Genomic DNA, 24,774 nt, shown 5'->3' on the forward strand with positions numbered 1-24,774 from the left:
ATCGACTGTGTAAATTAACCACAGTCGGTTATAGCACAGACGACTTCTATGAATAAACTGCCTTACCGATAATATTTTACGACTGATTATAGCGTCCTCTTCTCATGAATAACGGTTAGTTAAGAAACTATTTACTGAGGTAGTGTTGGAAAGCAAAAGGCATATGTGAGTGTAAATAAATGTAACTGGTTTACGGTCTCCACTCGACAATTGGGAATCCCAAAACGAATACCGTGAATCGTGGCAAAGAAAACGCTTGCAAGAATGGCCGTACACTGCGGCTTTATCTACTTGGACTGATTTATACCAGAGAGGCCTCTGTTCATACCAAAAATTTTCATTAATTCGCAATGAAATGCATTTATATTTTGAATGCATATTTTATGCATTCAGCCTATGGATTTACCAAGAATCCGCGATAGAAAAATAAATTGCATATTGGATCTTTTCGCCTGTGCTCAAATTTTCTAAGCACCAAAAAAACCCATCAGATATTATGTCTATTCTATAACTCGTTTGTCGTATAACCGCCTGGATTAAAAATAGTTATATCAAGACAACAGAGTACATAGCAACAATGTTCACATGACCTTATGAGGTTCCGCCCAAGTGGGGACGCTCCTAAAAGCGTAATGAGAATTCATAATAGCAGTTACAGTCTACCGGATCACTGAGAAATTAAATTCTCAGAAAATAAGGACAAGGTGATGGCCGACTGACTCATTCCTTGACTGCTCGAAGAATGCCACGTTTGAGATCTTTCATTCGTCGCGAGAATGGAGCGTAACGTGTACTCATTCGCTTTATTTATCTCGTGCTACACTACTACCGGAGTTTGTTACTATGCGCGGCTTACGAAAATACTTCCGGTCTGCGGTTTGCATACTCGAGAATGCGGTTTGCTCACACCGATGAAAAAATTTGTTGACCTCAAAACTTTTGATCGTACAAATGATTGTACATTATATCTTGAATATAATAAAAATATTTTCTAGGTAAAATTTTTCTTTCTTACGTTTAGGTATGGTATTTCTGTTAACGAAACGATTATTAACTATTAGAAAATTTTATAGGTAGCAGATAGTAATGAAGGGATATAATAATAGTGAAGGTTACAAACATTTTTAAAATTATTGTGTTCACAAAATTTTTCACTTACTTCCTAAAATATTTCAGGCTATACAAATTAGATTAGACACTTTTAAGTCATTAGAGAAACAGAGCTTTCTATTACTGTCAAATGAGCTGATGACAAACTGCAATTAAATGCCGATGAATCAGTCATAGTAGTGGGATGAATGAATGTTTAGTTATGACGGAATACGCACACGTATGACGTCATACATGTGACACAATATATGATTCTCATAGATTTCGTACACACATACTTTGTGTAGAACACGATTTCGAAAACCGGAAAAGTTCAAAAGTCTCCCAAATACGATGATGTATATTCGTATGATATTATTAACATTTAAATATATTTAAATAATTGTTTAAACCAGCAGGACACAGCATTATGTATCGTCAATTGTTGTCCTTGGCATTCGAACTCGCATTATTTTTAATGTCCTTTAAGTATTGATAAAAGCATAATGCACTTAGTGATAAAAGTACTGATAAAGTATTTAGACGTTTGAGGGTTTCGTTTGAAAACTTTATTAATGAAGACCACTGAACTGTGACGCATAAACAATTTGTAACTATAGCGTGATAATGGTTGTCATCGGGCATCCGTACGTCGACGCACTCCCACCACCTCTTCTTTCGGACTACTCTTTATATACATAGTACAACCATGATCCGATGCACAGTCTACCTACGCGCATGGTGCACGTAACAATATCCAACTCCAACGAATTTGTAGGCAATTATCTACCGACTCGACGAACTAGTGACAGTGACATTGATTCCTGCCGGTATCTCGACAGTTCTCCAGTGCACTGACAAGGTAAAGAAACAGTTCCACTGACAATATTTGCATCGCCATTGAAATGTTTGAAATTTAATTTTTGTATTGAAATCTAAATTCAATTTTCACCGTAAACTTAACCATTATCCAACAAATTGTAGTGTATTTAACAATTTAATTTTTATATTCAAAACAATTACCCAACATTTTTGAAAAACTGATGTTTTACAATCTACTTGAAATTACCAACTGGGCTCTAGTTTAGTCTCGAAATTAAACTTTCAGTATTTTTCAGCTACGGTGATAATTATAGTAATTTATTAATTTATTTATTATTATTCATTGTATCCCATTATTCTAACACTTTAAAAAATTGCAGTTTTTCAAGCGGTCCAATAGTCCCATTTAACATTCGAATTTGTTTACGAAAAAATACATGTGCATTTTTAAAAAACAAAAGGGTTATTCCATATTAAAATGTTGTACTGACGTTTGGACCACTCTGTACAATTTTTAGTTTCCTATACAATTACTATTGTTGAATTATGTTGTAAATAATTAAATAGATCAATAATTCCGTCATCGTCGATTACATAAAGTTCTATTGTCTCCAAAGATAACCAAAAGTTATGGTTACACTATTCAACTATTATGTCAGTATTCCTTGCCGAGCACAATTCGAATTCCTATCCGATTACGTTACTAACCTCGTCGATGGAACATGTCGTAATACGTATAAATACCAACAGTACTTTCAAAGTCTTCAATTAAGTGAATTTGAGTTTCAGTAACACGAAAAAAACCGAATGAAAAACAGTGTATTTCCTCGTATCAGTTGTTTTCCTCGTGTTAGACACTGCAAAACAACGCAAGACGAATTAATTACTCATGGCCTTAAAATACCATTCCCCTTTTGCACGAGAAGCGTGACTTTTTTGTTAATTTGACGTCTGTTTCTCGAAAGAGTGTATCTGTATTCGTAATATCCGTTCACCTCATTCCGACTACTTCCGACTTAAAACATACGAGTGAAGTGGACAGCTATTATGACTATGAGCTTGTCACGAATCAAAGTGGACTCAGGTTCCTATACGAGGGCTGAAAGTTTGGGGCACCGATCGACGTTTCAATACCTATGCCAACCTAGCCCAAAGTACCTGTTTTTGGATAGAAGAGGTCTGAAGCTCGTCGATAGTCATAATAGCTGTCCATCCCACTTTAAGCGCACAGTATGTAGGATATAGGACCGCACTGGACATCTAGTATGACTGTGACGTACATTGAGCTTCTTCTTTCGATAAAACACACCGTAAACAGCAGTGCGGATGTGTAGCCGAGTGGAACGTAGATTTGACGAATCGTGAGTCGTCGTATTGTTGAATTTCCGTGCCAATTTGTACGCTCTCCGCTTGGTGGCTCCCACTAATCCTGTAAGTATCTGCGACGCCAGTCGCCGAGTAGCCGGCCGATTCAGTTGCCTCCGAGAATCGTGTGGAACCGGTACCGGCATACATCACAGTAACCAAGGTCCCGCTATTCCGTCACAAGAAGCTCTGCCACACCCTGGTTAGTCGTATTCTTCGCCGATCAATACAAACTTCCAACTAGCATCTATTTTTTGGCACGTTTCCTTGCTCGAATCTTCTCGCTCGCCATTTCTCAACCGATGAGATCATAGTTTAACGAGCTCTCGTTGACGCGGACGCTATTTCCACGGGTTCGTGCTCAAACTCGCTGTTTCATTAACGGCTCTACATTTTTCGGAGAAATTAGGGAGACTGGAATTTCATCTTCGCAGCAGTTTAGAGTCGTTACTTTTTTTTATGGGGAATCGGTGAATTTAGAATGAGTATCATACTTGTTGCTAGCAGCGGCGGACCGTTAATTTTAGGGCCTTGGGCTAACACTATTTGGGGGTCTATCCAAGCCTAAAAATTTGTTTATATTTTATTTTTTCTCGAGTTTTTAATGTAAATTGTTTGTATTTTTATTTTCTCTTGGTCGCGAAGGGGGCCCTTAGACTGAGCGCGGCCCTGGGCTGCAGCCCATAAAGCTTATGCCTAGATCCGCCGCTGGTTGCTAGGGCCGAGATTCTAGATCATGTCGGGGTTGAGTAATCATGTTTTTGGAAACAAGTTTCTAGACGCCAGTTTGAAGACAGCCTTATGAACCTCGTTGATGCTATCGATTTCATTGAGTTTATTACGTTCTTGTTCGTTGAAGTCCTTCGACGCCGGTTGGCTGTTCCGGGGTATCGTCTAAACTAAGTACTATAGCTGTCAATTCGTGACTGATGTTCCAGCGTTTCTGGGTTAATCGTGACTGGTTTATATATACCCACGACGTCAATACATACTCAAACATTTATCTTCTTTGTTGATATACATAGCGTCATATCGATCCCAATCTAACAGTGCTTACTTATTAATTCACGAACGGCGGATATTTTTTATAATTATTTAATTGACGATGCTTAGGAACGTTTACAGCTTTAATTATTCATTTTTTTAATATATTTTGAAGCGTACCTCTTGTAGACATATTATTGTTATTCCTAATGCAACAGCTATTTGTTTAGTTTAATTACTAAAAATTAGCATAAGTAACTATTTTGATATTCTGGTCAGAATAGACCCAGGCAAGGCTGTAGGAGGGTTTATCGACGTTTATGCCGAAACTATAAATTTAACAATTGAAATTGTCGAAAAAAAAAATTAACTAAGCGAGACCGCCGCTAATATGTAAAGGAAAATATTGTTCAAAATATCGATTTCTGTAACATATTACAAAATTATCCAAATCGGAGGGTGGCGCTCTTACGCGGTTTCATCATGTCATGTAATTCGTTGTGCAAAATTGAGCAAAAAAAAGGAGCATGAAGTCTATCGAGCGAATTCGTTCCTGAAAACGGTGCCTCCGATAAAAAACCTTATTTTACATTTTAATGTAGTCCTGTGCGGAAAATCGTATTGTTACATCTTTATCAGCGACAGAGTACATTTCACGAAACTCTTATATCACAAATGCGCCAAATGATTTGCGTAATCATTTTTATCTCTCCAGCCACAAAACATTGCGATTGGGTATAAATAAGAGTTCATTTGCAATGCCGCGTGACTCATAACATCCAATGCCAGAGGTGTGAAGGAGACTATGGCTTCAAACACAAACATTAAAAAACGAAGTTACATTCGCGATCTTTACTACAGACACTACTAGGATTTTTTAAAAATTATATGTATACATAATTATATATGCGTTTAAAGGATTATATTTAAATATTATGTATTTTTCAGAAATTTACAATTTGTACTTTTTTGTTACAGATAATCTGAACAATGTCGGCTAGCCAGTACTACCACGTGCAGGTAATTATTACATTTTTTAAGAACTTACAAATATTTACAAAAATAAAAAAATAAAGTTATAATTTCTTCACTAATGTTATTTTCATTAATGGACTTTCACAAATTTTTAGAGATTTTTATTTAAATATGAAAAGGATATGGAATAAGGAATAAAATATTTAAATTTGAAATAGTTTTGAAATCGATTCAGTAAAAATACTTCGAATTCATTTCTGTATTCTACACGAACTGGTAGTGAAAGAAATGCAGAAAATGATACAATTTCTTTTATTTTATTTTATGAAAATTTTTCCCAGTGCACACCAACAGTGTACCCTGCAGACCCCTTCAACCCTGAAGAGGATGCAGCTCTTCTGCGTGCAGCTATGAAGGGTTTCGGCACCGATGAACAAACGATCATCGACGTGCTGGCCCATCGTGGCATCGTGCAGCGTCTTGAAATTGCAGACAAATTCAAGACAATGTACGGAAAAGACCTAATCTCCGAATTGAAGTCGGAGCTCGGCGGCAATTTCGAAAACGCAATTATAGCGCTGATGACACCATTGCCAGAGTTCTATGCTAAAGAGATACACAAGGCAATTTCTGGGATGGGCACTGACGAGGGAGCTCTTATCGAGGTCCTGGCCTCCCTGAGCAATTACGGCGTTAAAACCATATCTGCTGTCTATAAAGAACGTGAGGAAAAATTTAGTTCATGGTTTTTAAAGGGAAAATTATACACTGTTTAATGAACTTTATTGAGCTTTATTGTTTCGTAAATCTAGAATACAGAAATACTTTTTTATTGAATGATTGTTATTTGTACATCTGAAAATATTTTAAACGTTCCGAGAAGTGAAAGACAAAATTTAATAAAAATCATGGTTGTAGTGTATGGAAGCGAGTTGGAAGATGATCTGAAGAGCGACACATCTGGACATTTTAAGAGGCTGCTAGTTTCTCTCTCATGTGTAAGTAAAATTTATCAATAGAAATGTATGCGGTTAAAAATTCACGTAATTAATCAAATTTTGAAAAATGCCAACAGGCTAACAGAGATGAAAATCCCGATGTGGACGTTGAGGAAGCTACCCAGGATGCTCAGAGGCTGATAGAGGCTGGTGAAGGCCAATGGGGAACAGACGAAAGCACATTTAATGCTATTTTAATTACCAGAAGCTATCCTCAATTGCGAAAAATTTTCAGCGAGTATGAACGTCTTAGTGGAACCAGCCTCGAGGACACCATCAAGAGTGAATTCTCTGGCGCCCTTGAAGATGGCTATCTCGCAGTCGGTAAGGCAGAGCATACACCCAGTGTTTAAAAAAATTAATCACCAATAAATCGATATAAACAAGTTTATGTATCTAGTATACATTGACAACTGAATAACTGCAGCTATTAAAGCAACATTTTCAAAGTTACAAACTAGTATTTTTGTTCGAAATTCATTTTTTCGGAAATTACACATGGAAGGTAAAAATAATTTTCAGATTTGTGTTCAAGATCCAAAACTCTATGGCAAATCCATCTATGTAAAATTCGAAATCGGCCAAGAAGATATGGAGAAAACCAATTGTCTACTTTAATTAATGCTTTTTTGTTTCAGTGAGATGCGCCCGAGACAAGACTGGATACTTCGCAAAGCGGCTCCATAAAGCAATGAAAGGACTGGGAACTGATGACACGACATTGATCCGAATAATCGTTGCTAGATCAGAGATTGATTTAGGAGACATTAAGGAAACCTACCAAAAAATGTATGACCAGTCACTTGCTGGCGACATTGACGTAAGTTGAGACTGTTAAATGTAGTTCCATAGTCCAGCCTTTGAGATCAATTCTGCAGAATTCTTTTAAAATCTAAATAATTTCAATTTCAATCCTCAATCTCTAGACAAAGTTTTTGGAAGAAGTGTTCCCTTATTGTCACGATATTGTTATAGTTCTTTTGCAGAAACAATCTCTGAGGTTGAGACCTCTTTTCACCCACATAACCGTGCACATATATGTTGTAATTCTGCTCGAAACGATTTTTAACTATTTACTGTACTATATTTCGGCTGTCCATGACTTTCCATGAATTTCAGGACGACTGCTCAGGCGACTACAAGAGACTCTTGCTTACTCTACTTGGATGAAAAACATTTTATGTTCGACAGCTTCTCTTTCGTTTCACATTATACACTCTACAGTGTGCAATTCGTTCTTTATGACGACTCGCGAAGCTTTCTAGATGCTTATGTTAATCCGATGATAACGGTGATTATGGTGTTGCGTGGTTGCCTTTTTGATACTCTTATTGCGCAGAATACAACAATACAATACTTACATAGTCTCCGTGAGACTAGATGAATAAATTACATTAATAATTTCTTATATTGTTATTAAAAATTCGTTCTCCCAATATCACCACTTAACTCTGTAATTTGACCAATTAACCTGATAAGCCTTGCCTGGGACCGTTAAAAAATATTTTTAATATTTCTGAAGTTAACCTGTGTCCCACGTGACGCTATAAAATATGGCGCGATTTCCGATTAACACTATACTAAAAGACATCGATTTTTAGATTGAAATTTAACATTCCCGGGAAAGATATAAGGAATTATACTAATTGTACAGCATCAGCGTTGCTTTAATTCTCTCTACATTCTGTTTGCATTTACAGAGCGACTGCGGCGAAGAATTTAAGCGGCTTCTGATCGCACTTTTGAATTAATGAAAGTTATGGAAGGGCTCTGTTCTCTGTAAGAGCACGCCTAACCTCAGAACCGTGAATAATATGCCTCCCACGTAACTGTACTATTTGTTTTTAATAAAATCTGCACGTTGGTCAACGGAAAGCTGTTCATTTACTATCGTGAACTGGTCTAACGTATATCGAGAACACCTGTGTCTTCTCTTTTTTGCAGAACGATTGCGTCGCCGAGTGGAAAAGACTTCTGATCGCGATGCTGAATTAGGATTGCGATCTACATATATAGGCCGTTTCTCTATCCGGATTAATACTCAAATATTATTGTTTACATTAGTGCAGCCATTACTCAGAGGCCAAAGGTTCAAGATAATTTTGAGTGAAGGTTAAGTATTGGAAAATTGTTAAAGAGTGTTAAACTCTTAAAATTGAACCAAAGAATGAAATTATATATTCCTAATTGTTAATTAGATCGATATTAAAAATGTTTAGCTGGCCAAGAAAATTAAATGCTGTATGTTGTATCAGTAATAGAAGTTTTAGATGGTCGAGATAGGAAAAAAGAAGTATACTTACATTCCATTTTTAAAAATACAGTAGAGTAGTGTGAATTTTATTATACACATTTTTTATATATTTTTTACTCTTGAATATATCGTTTTTATCTTGCAAACGTGATTTTATAAATTTATTAGACGATGTGTCTATATTTAAAAATGTTAGAAAATATTTATTCTTGAATATTTGATTCAATGTATTAATTAACAGCTATAAGTTGGCAGCTCGGATATTTTAAATAAACATTATATTCTAATCTTGTATTGCAAAATAAAAGTCTATTTATGAAATAGATATATGTAATATGTTCTTAATTCCCCAGACGAAATATATATATGTGTTAATTTTTTTAATCGTTGTATTCTTATTACAAAGAAATGTAATTTAAATGTTATTAACACGAGGAGATCGGAGAAAATAATGGTAATAGTATAATGTCATATGATTAAGGAAGTATATATAAAATTCTAGGAAGAGATAAATTAATAAAAATAGAAATTTAAAGAGTAAATATATATTTAATATATAAATATATTTAGTTACAAATGATTCTTATCTCTTTGTTACCACTCTCACGACCAAATTTCAACAAGAATCATCTACTCCATAAAATCTTGAAATAGCGTAAACAAATGTTACCGAGAATAATTTTTAATAAATCATATGGAATCACTCGTGATGATCAATAATCTATAATCTAGTCTATATTATGACAAACGAGGCACACCCATATATACCTCATCTGTGGTATAGGATCATTATGCAGAATCACAAGGAGGATTACGAGTCCAAAAATTAATTTTGAGCGCTTAATTTCGTAAAGCATAAAGCTCGATGAGCTTGAATTAAACACCAATAATTGCTAAATACACTTCACTATGAATTCTTATTGAAAATTGCTTGCAAACTTGGTTACATGAAAAGCTGGCTTAAAGTCCAAGAACAAAATGGTCGAAACGGTAGACAGCCTCGGTCATTTAAAGTGACATGAATTACTAAATGATTACGATACAAAAAACATTTAGATAATTTTAAGAATATAGAGGATACATGCCTGATGTTATAGTTACTGTGATTTCTGAAATTGCTATAAAACAATCATGCTAAACGATGTACCGAAAAGAATACTGAAAAGCTCAGAATCAACTGAGGTACGTTTCTCACTTTTATTATCCGATAAAACTTATCCAAAAAATTAAAATACATTAGTTCATTGTTTCTTAACTTAGACCCAAACTGTCAATTCACGAATTTACAATGTTCGCTTTTATATTGCTACGTCTAGTTTTTATGTACCAAGAAGCATATGTTGTCAAACAACCCGCGGGAAATTGAAAGACGTTTGAAAAATTTTTCAGGCCGACGTTCGCGAAGATGAAGAACAAGCGAAAAAGTTTCAAGAAATCATCGATTTACTGTTGGCTGCGGGGTATTTTAGAGCCAGAATCAAAGGTTTATCAAATTTCGATAAGGTAAATCCATATAAAACCTTTAAAAATAATTCTTACGATAAAAAAGAAAATACTTAAATAATATAATCTTTAGGTAATCGGTGGAATGACCTGGTGCATAGAATCTTGCAACTTTGACGTAGACATTGACCTTCTATTCCGTGAAAATTTAACTATAGGTCAAAAAATGTAAGCTCTCTATAAAATAATTAAAATATTTAATGGTATTATGTATTCTATAATATTTACAATTCTAGTGCTCTAACTGAAAAAATTGTAGCTATGCTACCCAAAATGAATTGTCCATACCGAATAGAACCACATCAAATTCAAGGCTTAGACTGTATTCACATTTTTCCAGTTATTCAGGTATTCTTTATTCTTTGAAATAAATAATTGCATGCTTGTTTTTCTTTACAACTTTGTAATAATGACAAACGTTTCAGTGGTTGGTGAAACGCTCGATGGAGACCAGAGAAGAAATGGCAGATTTTGTTCGATCATTTGCACTCAACCAGTTTCATAAAAAGCATTCATTCGTCGAAGACGGTGGCACAGGAACAACTGCACAAGAAAATCTAATAAGGAACATTCGGCTGATTAAAGTAAGATTATAACGAAGCATGAAAAACATTATAGAATATCCTTGTAAAAGACTTAAAATTTATCATTGTATTAAAATATGAATTAACGTTTTCACTTCTGGTGAAGCATTTTGCAAATTCTTAACACAATTGTTTGGATGATCCTATTCGTTTAACGTGTAAAAGTAATTTTAAATAATTAAGATTGTTTCGTAGAAATCATACGAACCACGACGACTTTTCAAACACAAAAATGGTTCTATCAAAGACGAATCTACCAGGTTTCTTGGCACAGTATTAGAGTATGAAGCACCTTTATACTATACGACAAAAGCTCCTGGATCACCAACAATAGCAAGTGCTGATGATACTAAGGATATCGACGCGAAAGAAGATTTAAAAGAAAAAGTAAGAAAATATTCGTATTATATGCTCATATATTTTTTAAGTTTGTGCATACACTAGGTAAATTATAAATGAATTCAATTTTCATGCATGCTGATAGGATACACCACAGGTGGGATTTTCAAACTATTTCTTATTTAGCACTAAATTTTTAAGTACAGGGTGTCCCAACTAACTTAAGCACCTCAAATGTCAGAAGATGAAAAATTTTTTGGACATTTTTTTCTGTTGTCAATAATAACAGGATAATAAACTGCACAATATTTTTTGTAGGAGAATACAGAAAAATTAGCAGGAAATCTAGCTGCCATTGAGGAAAGTTCGGTGAGTAATTAAGCATATAAATATTTATTACTAATTAGTTACTTTTTAATCATGCTTTATGCAGGCTCGTTTAAGTGTCGCAGCTGTAGGCAACATCGTTGGAATTCAGGCTCAAGAAATCGCTAAAGTGGCTGAAAAATATGCAACTATGTCGACTTCCGAAAGCCAGGTGATTTTCCATTTACCAAACGTTTGGTAAATTAGTTTATTTTGTTATGGTTATTTTGCTTCATTGCAGGATACTACAAGTTCTTCGGCACTCACTGCATTACAGAAACAGAAAACAGTACTACAAAATCGAGTGCGAAAATTAACTAAAGATAAAGATGGTTTATCTGCTCAAATTTCAGAATTAACTGAGAAAATTAATGAATCTCGTGTGAAACGACAAGCTATTGAGCGTTCACTGAAGAAAGCAGAGGAAATGGGGATTAATGAACAGGATAGGTAACTTCTTATTATTAACCCTTTACACTCGGAGCCATCGATTCTAGTCTCATAATGTCCTCTTAGAGGGGACATCTGAGTGCAAAGGGTTAATATCCAACAGAATATAAATTTTGCAGTGTTTACAAACATTTGGAGGAACTATTGTTAGTGCATGACGGTTTGAAGGAGCAGGAACACAATTTCCGAGAACAATGCAAGTCAGACTTGAATATCTTACGTGGTAAGTTGCAAGACATCGAAAGTGGAACCTCTGAAGAGGAAGAAGACCGTTTGAAAGAGTATGAGGAACAAAAAGAAGCAGTAACAAAAGCAAGACTACAATTAGCGAAGAAGAACAGAGCCATTGCATCCTTGACCAGACAGTTGGATGATGTTCCTGGTCGCTCTGAACTCACGCAGTATCAAAGACGTTTCATGGAGCTTTATAATCAAGGTTAAACAGATACACAAGATGACTCATTTGGATTGACTCACTCGGATATCTTCGAAATTGTTTACGAAACTAAAAACGAAATGTCTCAGATAAAAGTTGAATGTTTTCATAAGACACATGACTTTATGCAAATATATTTATCGTAGGTTGAAGTGTAGAAGACATTCGAAGGTCAACTTTGTTCTCTTAAGTAAAATTATATATTTTTCAATGCGCCAGTGGACGATTATTCTATGAAAAATTATTAAATCATTTATGACTAAAATCCATTAGTTCGGTAAACATTTCAATGCAACTGTAGAGTACTGCGCCATATTTAAATTAAAGTGCTCGGGACTTAGTACTTTGGGTTTTAGTAAAGTCTTAGTACTTTTTTTGCAAAGAATCACAAATTACATCTACCACTGAGTTACACCCCCAATCACAAGTTACATCTACTAGTACATTAAAAAATGAATTATTCTACTTAGAAAAGAAAGTTGACCTTCGTTTGTCCTCTGTAGATCTACATAGGAGAACTCACTTACATCAGATAATGCGTCCTCTGAAATCATTCAACTTTTGTTTCACGCATTTTTTCGGTCATTCTATATTTTTATGGTAAAAATTACAGTTTCAGCCAAGCACAAGGAAACGAAACAGTATTATACGTTGTACAATACTCTAGACGATACAAAACTCTATTTAAGCAAGGAGTTGTCGTTGTTAAACTCCATCCAAGATAATTATAATGAGTAAGTAGTTCGGAATTATTTATTTATTATGTATAATAATATTTGACGTTTTTTTTATATGCTTTTGCCAGGGCAATGGCATCGACGAGCGGCAAGGAACAATTTTTAAAGCAATTCGAGGCAATCGTTGGTGGTGTAAAACGCAACAAAGCAAAAGTAATTAATTTCATTCTCATTCAATTATTTATTTACATCCACAATTTTTATAAATTGGGTTCTACAAATATTTTTTATTATAAATATTTATCTAGTAAAGCAAGTAACTTTTACCCATTTTAATGAAGGGATCGCGTTTTTGTAGGTGGAGAAAAGATGTGCGGATGAAAAATACAGAAGGGATGCGCTTAGTCGACAACTTGCTTCTCTGATAGAACAACAACGTAAATATGTTGCTGCGGTTAGGCAACTGACTATCGAATGTCGCAAAAATGAGGCCTTACTCGCACAGCTGCGAGGTCCGTAATAATTATGGTATTTTTACTCTCTAAAAGTACTACCCAACATATATTTTGCGTTGCAGTAACCGACAAACAATTCTTATAAAATCAAATTGAAAATGCCGCTCGTATAAAAAATATTTTAAAAATATATATCATTCCACTCGAAACAGTATACCGAATTATTCTATGTAAGGAACATTCGTACAGCTATTATGGTTAAAGGCTAAAAGTCCCCAAAATCGGAAATGTTTCTTTTCCTGCAAAATTGAATTTCTCAAAAACACACTTAGTGTATTAGGGGAAAAAATGTTCATCACATTTGTAAGGATTGTGTATTGAATATTGCAACGCATAAAGAATTAAAAAATGAATGGAAAGTGTAATTAGCCGGCGGGTGTTAAAAGATGCTGCTATTTTCAACAACAGAGAAAATGGCCGCGCTTATAAATAATTGTTATTTTTAATAAAACTATCGTTTATGTTGTCAAAAAGTCGTTGTAACCGAAATATTCCTTACAGTTATAAATATACCGTAACAAGTTCGAGAAACGGTTTGTACAGTAAATACAAACTTTGCTCAGCTCCTGTCCAATCCTTACAGAATTAGTATACTTTTGATACTTAATATTAATAAAATAAATATTAGTAAAGTGAGGATTTTTAAGTCCTTATGAAATTTCATAAATTAGAAAATATATGAGGTGTTGAAACAGGTAGAAAAAAAATGTTATGCTTGTTTTTGCATGCGAGATTAATGGTTAACTTGTGTCTATTGTTCTATGTGATTAGCATGTTTTTGCACGTCCCGTCGGCTGCAATAAAAAAATATGTTAGGTCCGTAAAAAATTTCACAAATTCATTCAAAATTACTAAATAATTAATCAATCTTTCTATACATAGGAAGATGTGTTCTATACTGTGCAAGGTTTTGTGAATAATGAATTGCATAATCTTTTTGATTAAATTATTTACAGAGTTATGACATTAATGCTCTTGCGTAAGGAAACCTGTGTGATAATTCTACTTAAAAATTATCTATAAAGTTAGGCCTTTCTTGGAAAAGATACAGGTCAATCACAATATAACTATATTTTATGACCTTCAGCAACTATAGCTAGTTTGGTGCCAATTTTAGCTGACCAGGAGTCTGACATAGAAAAGTCTGAAATTCTTATCCTAATAAATGTGTCAGACACTGTAGTTATCACGTTTTAATTGCAAATATAAACCTAATTAACTTAATATTTATATTTAAATTGAATCGCAATTTTTTACATTGATAACTGCATCTAAACCAATTTATTGAAATTATTGCATTCATGTTTGAAAAAAGCAAAAAATCATTTTATTTATATTTAAAAGTCAAAACATTTAAATTTTAGACTGAACGTAGTATATGTTACTATTTTTCAGATTCGTATTCACGAGGATAATTTGGCATTTCAGAACTATTGTTCTTTTCCATAATTATTAAAATATACAATGTAAATCAAAATTTCGTGTTTTATCTGTCCCTTGTTTTATTGAATTTAGATGGTTTGGTGGATAAAAAGTGACGATTACTCGAATTTGATAGAGGTTGCCAAAAAATTGTTGCGCGAAACAATTGCAACCGCTATTTAAAATAGTCGACGCTATAGTCACGTGACGGTTTTATTAGACCTGTGGTAGTATAGGTTTACTGTACAGTTGGGGACAAAATTAAGTGGGCAATTAAATTTTCATTCATTATTACCTTCGTGTATTGAAAACTATGAACGCGCTTATTTGAAATTGGCGGGAAAAGTAGCCCGTCGTCGATGAAAACTACAACTTTTATAAGAACAGTAAATTAGAATTTCTTTTCCCTAAATGACGCACAAATTTTGGCCAAAATTCCAATATGTCTCTTGAAATCCCACCAGTTTGTCAATTTTGTACTCTCCGAGTAGTTTATGTTTATTAACAATGTAAATATGTGATGATGGAAAACCAACAAAATTCCCGCCAGTTTGTATCTCCAACACGTGCATACAAAGTGATCCACGAATCGAACACCACGATATTTAAACTACTTTTAATAGCTTAGTAAAATCATGTTGCAAAGAAAAGTGCATTGGTATTGAATAAAGAATTTTGTAAATGTAGAAAAATAATACAATTTTTAAACAGAACAGCAAACTTGCAGATTTTCGTCCTTGTCAGGAATTTCGCCCTTATACGTTATCATCTTTAAATGTTTCTAGCTGATTTCACCTTTGACCGATTTTGATGAAATTTTCAGCATGTATATAATTATCACAGATCTGTAAAATGTATTTTAGAAATTTTCATTGCAGACCCAGATAAAAAAAGTTGTAAAATCAATATTTACTATTTTTTTCGCAATTCCTGCCAATTACATTCTTCTTGAAATTTTCTTTAAACATCATTTAGTAAACTACACCTTCTAAATTGAAAAAACTCGAGTCATGTGGTCCACTTTTTAAAAAGTTACATCATTTTAAAGGCTGTAAATGGAGATTTTTTTGACTGACTGTACATGTTGAAAGTTTCATCGAAATTGGTCAATTGGTTTATGAGTTATAAACAATTAAAAATGATGACAATTGTCGAATAGTATAATAAAACGGCACAAATAGTCTGAAAATCGTAAAAAAAAACTGTAATTTTCATAATTAACGCCTTTTATAAATTTTCGTTAAAAGCCGAAATAGAAAAATTGTGAAAATGAGCTTTCACTATTCTTTTCGTAGTTCAGATCAAACGCAATTTTTCCAAAGTTTTCATCACATATTATCCAGCAAAGTAGTTAGTCCATCTAACTTGGCAGAAAAACTGAAGTCGTTTGTTCCATTTATAAGAAAGTTATTGTGTGAATTAAAGTTTGTGCCGTCAATTATGAGTCTGACTGTATGCTTACAAGTACATGTACTTCTGTGCCGTCTGTTTTCCCTTTCGCAAGCATCGGTGCTTTCCTCCTCACTCCGTCAGAGTCCTCTCCGTTCGTCGCTTTGTGTGAGCTGTCGCCATTGTTCCCCCTTACAGTGTGTTTTAATGTGTTCACGTGTTTCGTTCGTATTCTCGAGGACTCGTAGCCGTAACCAGTGGTGAGGTGTTCAGTGATTTAGTTTATTAGCGGTCCCTAGAATGTAGCTAGAAGAATCGGGTAGCATATTACGAGAAAATACGTAATATGACAATCGCATCGGACGGACTAGCCATCCGATCGTTCCTTTCAAACTAAAGGAACATGTGCTATCTACACGGTGGCTTTTAACGCGACACACGCATGAGAGAATCATGGCAAAAGACGAAGGAGACGACCTCTTGCCGGACAAGGACGCGGCGAAGGGATTCTACGCGAAATACGAGCCCAAAGAAATCCTTGGAAGGTTCGTCACGTGATCCATTCGAAACAAGAAAATAACAACATAGCGTACTATTTTTATTTGTCTTGCCCAGTACGCGTAGCATGATAGATATGTTTTGTGTTTGTATTATTAGACCATGGTACATACGTTGCAATCACTATGAACGAACCCAGAGATTCTCGCCGCATCCTAACCTGTACAATTACATAATTCGATGAAGCTAAATCCACGGAATTCAACAATAACAAGCTTCGAAATGAATAAAACGATACTTGAACTATAGTTCACGTATACTTCGTCATAGCATTTTTGTCTAGTGTATGTTTACACGTTAAAATTAATTGTTATCCTAATTAATTCTATGCAAATATTTACTGAACCATTTAAATCGACAAAATGTCGATTGTAGTAAATATTAGTATTTAGTTGGGGTCTTCTCTGGCTTTGATTATGGCTTTAAAAGGTTGTATAATGCTATGCGCTAGCTTTTCAATGTATATCACAATATATGAATAATAGAAACTAATATTATTCACAGTGAAGCACAAACTCACTATATAAAGTTTCTACATTAGTCTATTTCATAACTGTCAGAAACACTACCTGACTCATTTCAAATTCTGTGTACATTGTGTATTTGTAGAATTTGATATGATACTTGTATCTTACATTGTTTACATTACCCTTCCATACCTGAGTTTAACATAATTAATTTTATAGCTTAAATTTTGAATAAGAGTTTCAATACTTTCATGAGTAGACTTCGGATTTTATATATTTCTAGCACAACTGAGTAGGTGAAACAGAAACAAGAAGATTGTTACATTATTTACAACCTATTAAAATTATTAAGAGAGCAAATTAATTTTTATGAAACTACCCTATATTATTGATCAATGCAAACAATTGTTATTTTACATAAAGATTCACAGTCTTTTCACGACCATACAACAATACAAATTTCTCTAAGCTTTTTCTAATATTTTGCTGTGATCATATTAAGCCTAGCTTTTTAGGAATATTGTTTAGTCCTTCTTTAGTTTAGTTATACAATAATGTTTGCAGAGGAATATCTTCCACTGTTAGAAGATGTATAGAAAAGGAAACAGGCGTAGAGTATGCAGCTAAGATAATAGATATTAGTAATGAAAGTAACGAGGACGGAAATACTATGAAAGATGCTACGTTACAGGAAGTACATATCCTTCGTAGAGTCGCTGGGCATTCTTACATAAGTAAGTTCGTAATTCCAAAAGAAAAGAATGATACAATAAAAAAGAAATAAATACATTTCTAATTATAATCTTATAATATTTCTTTCCAGTTGAATTGCATGATGTGTTTGAATCAAGCACATTTATTTTCTTAATCTTTGAAATTTGTAAGAATGGAGAACTGTTTGACTACCTCACATCTGTGGTTACACTCTCTGAGAAAAAGACACGCTATATTATGAGACAGGTGTTCGAAGGAGTTCAACATATACATAATCAAGAAATAGTGCACAGAGACTTGAAACCTGAGAATATATTGCTAGACGATAATCTAAATGTTAAAATAACAGACTTTGGGTTCGCCAGGTTGTTAAAGGGAACAGACAAACTATACGGTTCGTAATTACATAATAATAATAATAATAATAATAGAATATATTTCTGGTGTCGATAAGAAGATATAAATTGCATTCTTGATTTTCTTTTGCAGATCTCTGTGGTACACCTGGATATTTGGCACCAGAGGTGCTAAAGTGCAATATGTTTGAGAATGCAGATGGCTATGGATATGAAGTAGACGTGTAAGTTGATACAAACTTATATTCAACTTTTTGTATTTCAATACACTGTTATAATTGAAACAGTGTGGTACATTAATGAATTATCTATGCAGATAATTGCTATTTATTTCTTCTTAGATGGGCTTGTGGAGTAATTATGTTTACTTTGTTAGTTGGTTGCCCACCGTTTTGGCATAGAAAACAAATGGTTATGCTTAGAAATATCATGGAAGGCAATTACTCATTCACATCTCCCGAATGGGCAGACATAACAGGTAATTCTTAATTGAAGATCAAATCAGGAATGTATAATCACTAATAAAATAAGCATTGATTAAATGCAATGCATATTTTAGTTTCAAGCAGTTGAAATATAATTTTCCATTTATTAATCTAAATTTTCATTTTTTAAATTTTAATTGCATTTTCAGAAGCACCTAAAGATCTGATAAGAAAATTACTAGTGGTCGAACCGAAAAAGAGGATTTCCATTAAGGAAGCACTGGAACATTCGTTTTTCCATACAGTTGTAAGTATATCACTGCATAATTGTACATAATTACACTGTATACTCATCTAAATCGAACACCATAAATATCTCGCTTATTATTGATAGTAGAGAATAATGTCAGGGGAGAACACCATGACTAGGTTTCAGAGGGTAAATATTGTTGTAAATAAGAAATTTAATGAAATCCTATATTTTTTTCTTCTATATCCTTATAGAGCATAAAAAGACGAATTCAACAGTCTTAATAACCGTTCCGTCCTAATCATTTAATCCTAAGATATTTATATCTGAATGTAAAGGTATTTAACATTTCCGTATTATAGATGTTTTTTTCTTATGGGCATGAACATATTTTCTTCGATATCTTTGTAGAAAATGAAAAGTCGATAACAACGACCTCTGTAACCATACCACTGGTATGGTTATTATAGTTGTTGGATTTGTTTTTTTTTATGCTTTGCAAGAATATCAGAAGAAACATGGAGTATCGTTTAAAAAATACATGGGTGACCTTGAAATCTGAAGAACAATGACCTTGAGAACAATTTTTGACCATAATATTTGCCACTCAACTGTTATCAACAATAAGCGGAATATTCGAGGCGCTTGAATTAGTTGGGTTACTCTATATAGTTTCGAATAGAAAAATAAATATTTCTTTCTTTTTTTTATACACTTCTAGATGACGGTATTACGATCGTAATTTCATATTTTTCTTCTTATGCTTTATGTGTTGTACATTATCAATTCATGATGAGATTATATTTATTTTTGAAGAAAATGATCATGCATCGATTTTCGAACAATTTTTGTGTCGTTGCTTTGTCTCCTATGAGATCATATAACATAACACCGATATAAATCGAAAATTATTGGAATTACAGCTATGGGATCAAGACATTGCGCCTCTAAAACGTTCGCTATCATCTAATTCTCGACGTCTGAGTAGGATATCTCAATTAGCTTTGGTAAATTGTTTTTGTTTTTATTTTGTTTGCCGTTACATGTGGGTTTATATAACTTTCACGTAATTAAAATATAATAACAATTAACACATTGGATTGAATTAATATCAAACTTTTATTTCGTTTCTATTTGTTTGAATTTCTAAATTATAATTTTGGTAAGTATTCATACGAAAGTGAACAATTATAACCGACTCTTGTAACTGTGCATAAATTAATTGTATAACATATAAAAGTTGGGAACCTTAATTAACAATCATCTGTTATCGTTGCATGAGAAGTTAAAGTTTGAACAGATTCATAAAGTAGACTGGAGAAAATTCAGGACTAACAAATTCCGTGATCTCAACGTTTTTAAACTATTTAATGCATTGCCTTTCCTATTGTAATTAATTCTACTTTTTATCTTCGCTTCGTTTTACACAGTTTCTTGTTATTCTATTTTATTATTTTTTATTGCAGCAAGCTGTTTTTGAATGAAATGTTATGTGGATATTTTGAAATATTTCTATCATTGCTTAACTTTTTCTGCAGGAATTAAAGGCAAAGTCGTTCAATGCAAGGAAAAGATTCCAGTTAGCTATTATTTGTGTCCGTGCAGTTGTTCGTATCAAACGACTTCACACAACACCTGAACCTCTTTCGACGCAAGTGGCATGCACTGACCCTTACAGAATCAAAATCTTACGAAAGGTACAATTTTTCAAATTTATTATTAAATTAGTATTAAATATTTATCAAAAGTCTACAACCTTAAAAATATTTTAAGTTCATGAAAATTGTTCAATAACACTGTCCAACAAGTTTCAACTTTTTAAAAATCATTCTTATAAATTTTGATGTGATAAATATGAATCCCAAAATCGTTTTCTTCAAACATCTTTAGTTTTTAAGAATTTTAAATTACGAAAAAGTCGAAGTTTTAACTTCAAGAAATTTTTTTGTCTTAGCTCCAAGTTTAAACACGTGTAAACGTTTTATATAATAAATAACTGTATTAGGAGAATCTGTAAAATCAGTTGCTGTACGAAAGAATTTTATAGTTTTTACCGTTAAAGCGCAAACCAATTTACTAAGCAGACAATTTTACTTTTGCTTTAAAATTAAATATTTCAAAATCTAAAAATGTTCGAGAAAACGATTTCCAGATTCGCGTTCGGTATATCAAAATCCAAGTGTTATTTGTGCCAAACACAACTCTTTGTCTGTACAAAAATGTGCAGTAAATTATATTTAATGGGTCGTTCCGCGCAAGAAGCATTTGTTCAGCTTTCACGGTTATCCCAGAAACTCGATCTTTCTTTTTAAAGTATGTCTAGGTTAAATTTGAATGGAATTCTTTGGAACTAAATTCAAACGTGTTTAAATGTTTTCCGATATTATCGAAAGACATATCATTATGATCTAATATTTTGTGCAATTGTTACAGGTGATTGATGGTTGTGCGTTCAGAGTTTACGGGCACTGGGTGAAGAAGGGCGAAGGACAAAATCGGGCTGCTCTATTCGAGAACACACCAAAGACAGAGTTGAAGCACCTCTATGTGACTAATCTGAGCAGATAACCAATGCTTCAACAAAGCACCCCCTAGTTACAATTGTGAATTTTTTTTGTTAGTCGACGTTTACAGTATCTACGCGAAATAATTCATTACGACAAAAAAGTGAAAAAATAAATAAGTTATTTAATAGAGAGTGGTATATTTGTACTGCTTTTTCTTTGGTTCTATTAAGGAACAAAGAATTCTTCGAATGTGTTATGGTAACTATAAAAGTGTTCACCGAATGCGCAATATCGTCAGGTAAACATAATTATTATCTCTTTCTCGATATTGCAGAACAAAGAAACACAAATTGGATTGTTTTAATTCGAAATCTTTCTGCGGAAGCACAGTTGCATATTTATGGCCTTTTCCAGAAATATTTTGTACGCTGCTCAACAAATTTAGTTGGTAAACAAGAAAATTTCCGAAAACGTGTTCCAAATGTCAGGCGTTCTGTTAGCGGCACACTACGGCAAACTAGTATCACACTTTTAGAGTGTGTTTTATGCGTAGATCAAGTATTATATTGAAAATTGTTTGTGAAATTATTTTTTGAATGCTTTACGTTAAATTAATGATAATCTTTCTGCTTTACAGTATTTTTCGATTTTGTCATAGCACAATAGAACGTGAAAGAATTTATTGTCAGTGGTACAGATAAGTTTGTGAACCATGTTCCGGTTTTATTGGAAAGAAGTCGGGACTACTAAAATGATAATAATATTTCAATGATCAAAGAAGGTGCTTGTAGGTACAAATATTTGAAATAAATCACAATTTCCATGACCACTACTTACGTTTGTATATAAACAGCAATAAAAATACACAAATAATTTATTACAAATCAGCAACACATGCTACTATGTAATTATACTTTTACTGTAGTGCATTCTTACCTCTTTACAAGGTTAGCGTTAATTATAGCGTATAAATGGAACGGCAATAATTCCAACAATTTATAAACAACTTTATAGAAACAATTCCTCTTGTAAACGATCGAGAATAAAACCTACAGTAAAAGATACATATAAAAATTTTAAATTATATGAAATTCCAATGTGATCAAAATTTGTGACGAGAAAATTGTATTCCATAGTAATGTTATTTACTAAGATCTGTATGTACATTATAGTATACTTTGTGCACATTCTAGTCATGTTTTGTACTGCTGGATTTGTTTTAGATTATAAATATCGTAGGAGAAATTTGTGTGGACAATTTTCTTTAAAAAAAAATTCGTAAGTCTCATAATTTCTAATAATACGAGAAGGTAAATTGTAATCAATTCAATTCGACATTAGCATGTGATAAGAAGTTACAAAGAATAGTTAAATCAAGATAAATTTGTAAAATAATGTTCATACGTGTACCTATAGTGTTATATATTTAGTGTAAAATGTATATTTTGAAGTAAAATATTTTTTCAAACGTAGAACAAATAATGTTATTATTCCTTGTATTAAAAAAAACCATCTTTATTGTCAACAGTATAATACAATTTGATATTTCCATCACTGTAATTTTAATTTTATGAGAATAGCAAAATAATTTCAAAGATAAGTGGTTAAGCAAATTAATAATATAATATTTTTTGTTTGTGTCATTTGTATCGATGAACTTTTTTTTTATAATTTCGGGAGCCTCATTGATTTGTTCTAAGGATTTGGTACAGTAAAGTAACAGTTTTTTGAACTTCTGTAGAATACAAGAAAACGACGAAAAAAAATGGGTTTTTACTTTTTTTATTGTTCTATAGAACAAAATTGTTATTAATTAATGTTTTACAATTAAAACTTGCAAGCGAACAAATTTTATAATTATTTTTACGTACAATTATGTTTTAATAATATCGAAAATATATACATTTTTTACTCCCACAATAGATAAAATATAAACAAATGTAATTGTAATAGCTGAGGGGGGAGGGGGCATCCAACTTTTTACTATCTTTATTGTACTATATGTAGGTATACATTATCGTTTTTTTTCAGGGCCGAGCTTGGCCCGGGCCCCGCAACCTGTAGGGGTAGCGGTGAATTTTATTTCGAGTTGGAGATGATGACCCCACAGTAACATACACAGAGTGCTTGATAATAAATCAAGATTTTTATAGAGAATGTTAAACATCGTTTTATTGCTGTTTTCATATTTTTTCATTACTCAAAATTACATAAAAACTAACAAAGTGCGGAAATTATACAACGTTGTCTAACTATGTTGCAGCGGAATCTCGTCAACTTTCACCAAGTGCTAAAGAAGACTGAAATATAAAAACCAATAAATTTTTCTACCAACTTAAACAATTGAAATTCGAATAGTTTTGAAACCTAAGGGATTAAATTTGATTAAAGACGAAACGTTCGTCTTCAACCAAATCGTCTTGGAACATTTATAGAAATTAAACCCATTGCATATTATGTTACATTGTAGGCAATTTTATAAAAGACAATCTACAAAAATACTAAAGCAGACTAGTAACTTCATTGCAGGCTGCTTTTGCTTCTGAAAGAGGAGATCCGGGATCCGCCGGTAGTCATAATAGTTGTCTAATATGTTTGAAGCGCACAGTGCGCTTATTGTGGTAATACGCTGGACATCTATTATGAGTGTGTACGTAATTCAAGCTTCTTCATCTGATAGGAGGATTGTTTGTATTAAGATACTAAAAAATCTTGTTGTCATAGTGTTTCCTTCATGAAAAGCTGAAAAAATTTGGTTTTCTTCGACAAGGCTGCAGAGCGGTGATTTCGAAAAGCCGAGAGTACGTGTTTTTGGCGCGCGCGCAAAGGTAAACAATGAGCTGTATGTTTCGGTGGGTAGACGCGGCAACAGCGCGGTGCCTGCGATCCATGTGACAGAGAAGGAACGTGACAAAAGGTGGCAGAGGGTGACGCCGCCGAGATCGGAGTGAGTGTTTGCCCGGGCGAGCCGGGTGTCGGGTGTGCTGTGTACGATTCTCGCGATAGTGGTCCGTTCTGGCGTCGTCCGGAAGGTAAGCTCGCTCTAAAAACGCGTAATCGGCCTCCATAACCACGGTTAACAAGGTCTCGCGCGATGCTACGGACGTAAATCCGAGAAAATCGGAGAGAAAAGTGCGTGGACTAGCTCGCGATATACAACGGAGCTCGACACTTCTCTTACACGCCCAGCGGAGTGCTGCGTCACATGGACTGCGGTGATTGGTCAATACAGCCGGGTGACGTCACGGGCTGCGCGCCGATTGGCCGGCGCCTCGGATCCCAGACACGTGAATCGTGGCCAAGCAAGCATGGCTGTTGATGCGCAGTGG

The 24,774-nt window shown here is 33.7% G+C and overlaps 4 protein-coding genes and 1 long non-coding RNA gene across 11 annotated transcripts in view; all 5 read left to right on the forward strand.

Moving 5' to 3' along the window:
* Positions 1-1,810: 1,810 nt before the first annotated feature.
* Positions 1,811-8,812, forward strand: LOC143359401 (annexin B9). Of its 5 annotated transcripts, XR_013083109.1 has the most exons (8): positions 1,811-1,951; positions 5,239-5,280; positions 5,577-5,958; positions 6,154-6,233; positions 6,311-6,557; positions 6,872-7,053; positions 7,353-7,524; positions 7,934-8,108. XR_013083109.1 is itself a non-coding variant. In XM_076797335.1 (7 exons), exons 2-7 carry the CDS (start codon positions 5,251-5,253, stop codon positions 8,226-8,228), a joined length of 972 nt encoding a protein of 323 aa, XP_076653450.1. In that variant the 5' UTR covers positions 1,811-1,951; positions 5,239-5,250; the 3' UTR covers positions 8,229-8,812. The 5 variants fall into 5 exon arrangements, 4 of the variants coding, with proteins under 4 accessions (XP_076653450.1, XP_076653447.1, XP_076653449.1 ...); XM_076797335.1 differs by lacking the exons at positions 7,353-7,524; positions 7,934-8,108 and adding an exon at positions 8,178-8,812; XM_076797332.1 differs by having other exon boundaries at positions 7,353-8,108.
* A 495-nt stretch (positions 8,813-9,307) lies between these two features.
* Positions 9,308-15,317, forward strand: Fidipidine (coiled-coil domain-containing protein 93). The gene is made up of 14 exons (XM_076797327.1): positions 9,308-9,669; positions 9,877-9,990; positions 10,064-10,158; positions 10,227-10,338; positions 10,416-10,574; positions 10,770-10,961; positions 11,232-11,282; positions 11,347-11,451; positions 11,521-11,729; positions 11,849-12,165; positions 12,779-12,899; positions 12,971-13,055; positions 13,201-13,354; positions 14,753-15,317. The coding sequence occupies exons 1-14, from the start codon at positions 9,619-9,621 to the stop codon at positions 14,770-14,772; spliced, it is 1,785 nt and encodes a 594-aa protein (XP_076653442.1). The 5' UTR covers positions 9,308-9,618; the 3' UTR covers positions 14,773-15,317.
* An 894-nt stretch (positions 15,318-16,211) lies between these two features.
* On the forward strand, positions 16,212-21,634 carry Phkgamma (phosphorylase kinase gamma). Of its 2 annotated transcripts, XM_076797287.1 has the most exons (9): positions 16,216-16,713; positions 17,758-17,927; positions 18,017-18,301; positions 18,397-18,487; positions 18,605-18,741; positions 18,898-18,995; positions 19,862-19,945; positions 20,477-20,635; positions 21,372-21,634. In XM_076797287.1, exons 1-9 carry the CDS (start codon positions 16,622-16,624, stop codon positions 21,504-21,506), a joined length of 1,251 nt encoding a protein of 416 aa, XP_076653402.1. In that variant the 5' UTR covers positions 16,216-16,621; the 3' UTR covers positions 21,507-21,634. The 2 variants fall into 2 exon arrangements, with proteins under 2 accessions (XP_076653403.1, XP_076653402.1); XM_076797288.1 differs by lacking the exon at positions 19,862-19,945 and having other exon boundaries at positions 16,212-16,713.
* LOC143359376 (uncharacterized) lies at positions 21,565-22,913 on the forward strand. Its single transcript, XR_013083106.1, has 3 exons — positions 21,565-21,703; positions 21,780-22,003; positions 22,083-22,913. It is a non-coding gene; the product is annotated as an uncharacterized LOC143359376 (long non-coding RNA).
* A 765-nt stretch (positions 22,914-23,678) lies between these two features.
* Positions 23,679-24,774, forward strand: part of LOC143359107 (uncharacterized) — a 42,497-nt gene continuing 41,401 nt past the window's right edge. The window contains exon 1 of one of the 2 annotated variants that reach the window (XM_076796785.1): positions 23,679-24,773. The gene's annotated coding sequence lies outside the window, so the exon portion shown is untranslated. The remainder of the gene's footprint in view (position 24,774) is intronic. The other variant, XM_076796786.1, reaches the window with a different exon arrangement.

Source organism: Halictus rubicundus, chromosome 11, assembly GCF_050948215.1.
Source record: "Halictus rubicundus isolate RS-2024b chromosome 11, iyHalRubi1_principal, whole genome shotgun sequence".
Taxonomy (NCBI): domain Eukaryota; kingdom Metazoa; phylum Arthropoda; class Insecta; order Hymenoptera; family Halictidae; genus Halictus; species Halictus rubicundus.